This window comes from Pseudopipra pipra, chromosome 17 (assembly GCF_036250125.1).
Source record: "Pseudopipra pipra isolate bDixPip1 chromosome 17, bDixPip1.hap1, whole genome shotgun sequence".
NCBI classification, from domain to species: domain Eukaryota; kingdom Metazoa; phylum Chordata; class Aves; order Passeriformes; family Pipridae; genus Pseudopipra; species Pseudopipra pipra.
Window position 1 is genome coordinate 6,004,394 of NC_087565.1, and position 7,292 is coordinate 6,011,685.

The following is a 7,292-nucleotide window of genomic DNA, read 5'->3' on the forward strand; positions in this document are numbered from 1 at the left end:
GGGAGAACTGAGTATGAACTTAATTCAGTTTGGTAAATTCCAGGGCTAAAGCAAAACACAAGAGACTTAAGGATTTAATATTAGTTTTCATTTTTTCCTGATCCTATTTATACCAATATCACTGCTTATAATGCATAGATAACTTCCCACACGTGATCACAAGTAGAAATACTCAGAATGTGAATTTAGGAGAGGTAACTACATGTTTTGCCCATAATTTTATTAGATAATTCAGGGATTTGAGTCGACCCTGCACTTTTTTGAGATTTAAAAACTTGCTGCTCTTAGGAATAAGAAGAGGTATGGACCTGCTTTCTTACACAGGCAAAGTTACTTCTAATTATATAATAATAACCATAGCTGCCAACACTGAGACTGCAGGAGGGCATCAGTGGAGCTGTAATTTAGAGATTGAACAAGACTGTCCCTTTCCAGCCACAGGCAGTCAGGAAAAAATCCACGGTTCATGGCATCAGACAGAGAGTCTTTTAAGGATGTGCCATTCCGAAGCATTAGAGATGAAATCAAGCAAAATGAGCAGTGAAAGAAGCAGAAAGAATTATCACGTTTGCTGTGGTGTATTAGGAAAAGTGGTTATAGGTTATAGCTGGTTTTTTTTTTTTTAAACCCACTCAGTAATTCCATCTACTGTTGACAGTATTTGTGTCTCAGTATTTCACAAGCCTGTTAAGGTCCCTTAAGAAAAAGCTTAATGGGTTTTGATAAATCTTGACTTTTCACTATTAGCATAATTATCTTCTATGCAAAATATAACCAGAGTATACAGAAGCAACTCTTCCTTCAGCGTGAGAGGGCAAAGATCCACTGTTCTTAAATCAAGATTTCTGAATTCCTACAGAATAAAATTTAAGAACATGGTCCAAAAAATCACACGGTTAAAAAAAAATAAGGAGGGGGGACAAAGAACTGCATTTTTCTTTTATTTGAAATATCTAAGCCTAGGATTTCTCAGAACATTGCTTGAGATTCCTCAAGGAAATGGGAAAACCCAGAAATGAGTCTCAAATGGCTGTTCCCTGGCTAGTTTATACTGCTGCTTAGCTGCTACCAGCATTTAAAGATAGTTTATATTTATAGTGATCAGGAAATGTTTCAGTAATTAATTGCAGTTGTTTTGTGCTCCTCCTCCTTAAAATTACGGAAGAGCTGTGCCTCCTCTGAGGGTAAAAACTCACACGAAATCACAGCAGAGAAGGAAAAAAAATTAAGAGAAGATGACTCAAATTGGTCATTGTATAAAAACAGATAAACATGGGACCACTTTATTTTAGAATTTTTGATTAGTGAAAATTGAGAATAAACTTCACTACAATTCATAAAACAAGCCAGCATCTCCTGCAGATCCTGAATTTCAGCTATTTCTACTAGATATCATTCTCTTCATCCCATAATTAACTATCGAATGCCAAACAAGATCCAGGTTTCCAATTCAACACCCATCATGACTACAATTTTCAAATTTTGCTGTAAAACACCTGAGACACCTCCAGGTGAACAAACAAACAAAACAATCTTTCCAATGCAGCAGCCCAGAACAAATCCACACACTGTGCCCTGGCATTTTAAAAGAGAAAATAACCCAGGAAAAAAGAAACCAAGCCACAGAGATGCAATCTAATGAAATAAGATTTTATTTTTGTTCTCCTTCCAGCACAGCCCACAGCAGTTCTGGTTCCTACCACTTGACTGGGCTTTGCCCTCGTGATTGTTCTGTCTTCACATAAGTGTCATACAGTTCTCTGAGATGCCACAGCAGCTCCTCCAAGTTGTCTCCTGTCAGTGCAGACAAGGGGATGACCCGCTCAGCCACCCGCTCCCTGAGGAGGGGCAGATTGATCCTGGACTCAGCAAGGTCAATCTTATTCCCGATGACAACACAGGGCCTCTCAGACAATCCTTTGTCATACTGTTGCAGTTCATATTTCAAGTCTTGCAGCTGAACCCACGGCTGAGGCACAGAGAGATCCACCACGAACAGGAGGAAGCGGCAGCGCTCGATGTGCTTCAGGAAGGTCACCCCGAGGCCCCGGTTTTGATGAGCACCTTTGATTAGGCCAGGAATGTCAGCAACTGCAATGGGAGAAATTCCACAGTCAATCCACCATATCCAATTAAAAAAAACCCCAAATAACAAATCCCTTTTACTGGCCAGTGCAAATACATTTAGAGTTATGTCTCAGTGCATCAATATTAAAGCACGCCTCACCTTAAGTTTGCTGCTATTATCTTTTAAAACACTTAAATTTAGGTTGTTCCAGACAGAATACAGATTGCTAGTTAGATATTAAGGGTGGTACCTACAAGTGAAACATGACATGGGCTTTCAGTATAGTTTTGCTTGAAGTTCTTTAGAATTCTACAGGAACTGCTAAACTTGCTTCTGCAGCATTTCAAAGCATTGCCCAGGTGACACAAACTGCCATCAGGGTACACACAACACGCTCCAATTCTTACCTGCCACTTGCTCATAGTCTTGATAGTGGACAATGCCAACATGGGGGTTTAGGGTTGTGAAGGGGTAGGCAGCCACAGCTGGCTTTGCACGGGAGATGGCTCTCAAAAGTGAGGATTTGCCAGCATTGGGAAAGCCCACCTGGAATACAAACACTTACATTTCTGAATCTTTAAAGAAATATGCAAAATTTCACTAGACTAGACAGTTATTCTGCAGTTGTTGAAGTACAGTAAGAACACTCTGCAGCAAAGCATAACTTTAACAGCTCTACCAGCTGCTGTTAAAACATTTCCATACTCCATTATGAAAAAAGTTTAAGCCCTAAGTTGACTTGGCATTCATGTCTAAATACATTTTTCGTTTCAGAGGATGCTAAACTTGGATCTAACAAAATCAAATGTTTACTATCTTTAAAAAGAGAAAGACAGGGATGAAATATAAATTATATGAACTTTATCAATTAAAGAAAACAAGAAAACAAACTAATTTAGAAGAATTCTCTATATTGTCTTGTTCATCTGCAGAATCAACAGACAAAGCTGCTGTACCTCATCACCAATCACTGACGAATCTTGCACACTGCTTTTCTATATATAGTGTGGATTTTAGCAGAAGCAGGGCAACATCAAGTTGCAAGAGAGTGACAGCTCTGTGAATCATTGTGGACACCTTTCTACCACATAATAGCAAGAAAGCATCGAGCTGCATCTCTAAACAAGCAAGCCAGAGGCTAACGAAAATGTTATCACCCATTATTTCTTCAGTCAGTCAAGTGTCATCCTACAATGATAAGGAAGCTGAAGAACCACAGCAACTCACCAATCCTGCATGAGCTGTTGTCTTGAGTTCCAGATGAAGGACCCTTTCCTGACCTGGCTCTCCCGGAGTAAATAATGTTGGAGACCGGTTTTCATTGGAAAGAAAAAAGCGATTCCCTTTCCCTCCAGCTCCTCCATAAGCTGCAACATACTCTTCACCATGCTGAGTGAGGTCAGCCACAACTTCCCCATCCTCCTTCACCAAAGTACCTACAGGGACCTTCAAGTGAAGAGAGATGCAAGCGTTACATGGAAGCTCAAAGCCTGCAGCAGAGCTGGTGGCAGCAGGTCCTTTACCAGACAATTTCAGATCCGCTGAAAATCACTGCTCCATGTTCTCAACCTGAAGAATCCAAAAACAGAATTGCATTTCATGAAGCTCACTTTCTGAACTCAAAAGAGCACTCTCAGACATCTACCTTTCATTAAAGTGTTAGCAGAACCACAAATGTCCTTTAAGAAGCCTGAGAACAGTAGCAAGGTAAGAAACATTGCAGGTGTGCACCAAAACAGGCCAGCTGAAGAAAAGTTTGCTCCTACTTAAGAAGCTCTGTGTTCAGACTGCTCTAGGTATGATCCTTAGAAGTAAAGCAAATTGTTTTCACCAGATGCACCTTCCAAAAAAGTCTAATTTTTATGAACAACTTAAAGCAGGTTGATCTGCCCTGTGCCAACCAGCCCTGTCTCAGCAGACAGCACACAAGGCTCCCTGCAAACATGCACAGGAGATTTGCTCACAATAAGGTTCTCCAGCTTGAAAATCAGGATTGTACCAAACTAACACACGGCAGGCAACACTCATTTACTTACTTTAACATACACATATGCACCATTAGCTCCATAACAGTTTTTTCTTCCTCCTCTCTCTCCATGAAAACCCTGATAGAAGGGGAGCACTGAAGAAAGTGATTTTGTTTGCCGGTCAGCTGTAAAGCAAAACACACATATTTTGAACACAGTGTTTTGGTAAAACAGACACAGAAGAGCAACCTCTTGACTGTTCTTTCCTTTTCTGAATACTGCATGAATGCATATCTATTTACTGTCTCAATAATAACATAGCAGGGTAGACTAATGCTAATCTAAGTTGTGATGAAGTTTAACTGCCTTTGCTTATCTACTTAGGTTTATTAATGATGCACTTAATATACTGGTCATTTCAAAAGCAACCATTACAAAATACTCTGGAAAATTAATTTGCTAGATTAGCAAATTTTGCACCAGGATAGAGGCAGAAGCAGCTTTATTCATTTTAAGAGGAAAATTTAATCAGATCCCAGCCTTATCATAACACAGTCAGGCAACAGCCACTAATATATGTGCAAAATACGTTGACTTTTCAAAAGCTTTCTAAGGCTGTCAGTGTCATTTGTGCCCCCATTACCACAGCTCAGGACAAAGCTTAAAAAGCAAAGATACCTCACACAGAAGTAACCATTTTAACATTTTTGACATTTACCATTTCTTACCATCCATGCAGGGCTGGTTTTGCCGGGGTGGGATGTTAAGCAGTAAAACAACAACACGAGACAAAACAGATTTAGTGAGTTTTACCTTTCAAAATGACGTGACCCCCATCACCTCCGTTTCCACCATCAGGACCTCCAAATATTTTCCTGGGTTCGCTGTAGAAGGAAAAACCCCCTGCTCCTCCTTGTCCTCCGACCACGCGCACTTTCCGGTGATCCACGAAATATCGTGTCTGTAACAAGGGTGGGGGTTGCACACTTTAAGTACAATTTATCAGAGTCATCTTCCAAGAAGTTTTAATAATAGGCAGGCCTGCTATTTTCAGTCATGATGAGTTCCATTCAATGATAAAAATATATCAGAACTCTGCTGCCGTTCACAGATCAATGAAATGCAGTGTGCTAAATGTAATAACAAAGAAAAACAGATCTCATTTTCCAAGTATTTTTAAGAACCCCCTTAAAAGCAGATGCTTGAGGCTATGTTGATATAACTTAACGCAGCAGCTCAGGCACCAGAAATATAAAATTAATGTTAAGGGAACTTATATCAGGAGAAGTATCCTTTTAATACAGTTATACAATGCTGACAGGTAGCTCAAGACAGCTACCACACTATAAATCAAAATCACTTAAGTAATTGTGTCCCTACTCATGAAAAGAAAAAACAAATTCATAAGCTTTTTGCTTCTTAAAATTGAACTGAAATTTGCAAAAAGGGCACGGTGCTCATGTGGGAGGGATATTCTCACACCAATTCACTGCTTTCCATGCCAGGTGATGAAATTAAGGCAAACTACAATCTTCTGACAGTATAAAGTACTTGTAAACAGAATAAGCAGAGAAAATCTTAGTATATGCCACACCAACTCTTCAGGAGCTAATATATATATATATATATATAGAGAGAGAGAGAGAGAGAGAGATACAGTGTAAAGAGAATTCCAAATCTTGGCTCTATTTCTGGTATTAATTTAATATTTGACTTCTGGCAAACTAATTATGCTGCACTGTGTTTCAGCTTTTCTATCAGAAAAACAGGTTGAACGATATTTACCTATTTCCAAAAGTGGGCTGAAATTCCAGAGGGAAAATATTAGAGAAGTACATTTATACAGGCAGGTGGAATTGTTTACATAGAGAGAGGAAAAGAGAAACTCATGGTAACATTCAAATTCTGTCAGTTACTAAAGGGACTTCATGAGAATGGGCAATAAGGGTCACTTTAAATAAACAGACCAAATAGTATCTGAGGGAGAAAAAGTCTTATTAGTGTTTTGATACCAAAGAGAAGCAACTGAGAGAAAAGAAACCCTCAAAACCGAACTGTTGATAATTAAAGTTATACTAAGACCAGTGATGCCTTAAAAAGCCTCTTTTAGAAAAGTATTTGGCACCACCACATGGTAAGATGGGAAACTATGGCTTTGACTGGGAAGTGATTTATGGATCATTAAAAAATAAGAATTTCCACAGACGTGTAACTATAAAATTAAGATGAAGAGTAAATTCTAGGACCCTGCAGTCTGACATAAAATGCTACCTGTTTGGCAGCTGGCTACTATGCACGACTTAAAAAACAGTGAGAAACAAAACAATATTTTAGCTCTAAAGCTAATTTTTAAAATGTTTTATTATTTATTATTGAATGCTTTACAGCTTTACCTAAAAAAGAATTTTTGCTTTCTCGACCCTCCCCAAAGAGGCATAAAGGAAGGGTGACCGCTGCTGTGACCCCTCTGAACACCGTGATGTCGCGGGGCAGCCCCATTTCCTCACTATTCCGAGAGTTTATTATATTTTAGCCGGTATTTCCCCACAGCAGCAGCTCGGTGCGAGGAGCCGGGAGCTGTAGCTGAGGCGGGCGGGGGGTGCCCGCCCCGCAGCCCCCTCGGCACTCACCAGCTGCCGCTCCGTAATGGCTCTTTTCTGCCTCAGCCGCCTGTCCTTGGCGCACCTCGCGCAGGTCGTGGAGAAACTCGGCGGGCTGAGGAGGAGCAGGACGGGCTTCCACAGGGCGCGGCCGCCCAGCGCGGCCCCGGCAGCGCCGCGGCCCAGCCCGGCCCCGAGCGCCGGCACCGCCATGGCCGCGGCAGGGCGGGCCCGCCCCGCGCCCGCAGCGCAGCCGCTGTGGGGCCGTGAGGGCCGGGTCGGCCCGCGGGTCGCTGAGTCGCGGCATGCTTTGGGTGGGAACGGACTTTAAAGGATTATCCCGTTCCAAGCCGCTGCCTCTGGCAGGAACGCCTTCCACTAGACGGGGTTGGTCCGAGCTCCGTCCAGCCCGGATGGGGCATCCACAACTTCCCTGGGCGACCTGTGCCGGTGCCTCGTCACCATCACAGCAAAGAGCTTCCTCTTAGTATTTAATCTAAACCTGTCCTCTGCAGTGTGAAGCCGTTCCCCCTTGTGCTGTCACTCCACACCCTTGTAAATAGTCTGTCGCTCCCTGTAGGTACCGGAAAGCCACAATTGGGTCACCTCTTTTCCAGGCTGAACAATCCTAATTCTCTCAGCCTTTCCTCATACCAG

At 41.8% G+C, this 7,292-nt stretch overlaps 1 protein-coding gene across 1 annotated transcript; it reads right to left on the minus strand.

The window, feature by feature from the left end:
• Nucleotides 1-1,629: 1,629 nt before the first annotated feature.
• MTG2 (mitochondrial ribosome associated GTPase 2) lies at nucleotides 1,630-6,879 on the minus strand. Its single transcript, XM_064674089.1, has 6 exons — nucleotides 6,666-6,879; nucleotides 4,849-4,996; nucleotides 4,105-4,220; nucleotides 3,296-3,514; nucleotides 2,476-2,614; nucleotides 1,630-2,091 (listed from the first exon to the last, which is right to left on the minus strand). The coding sequence occupies exons 1-6, from the start codon at nucleotides 6,846-6,848 to the stop codon at nucleotides 1,697-1,699; spliced, it is 1,200 nt and encodes a 399-aa protein (XP_064530159.1). The 5' UTR covers nucleotides 6,849-6,879; the 3' UTR covers nucleotides 1,630-1,696.
• Between the last annotated feature and the right edge of the window lie 413 nt (nucleotides 6,880-7,292).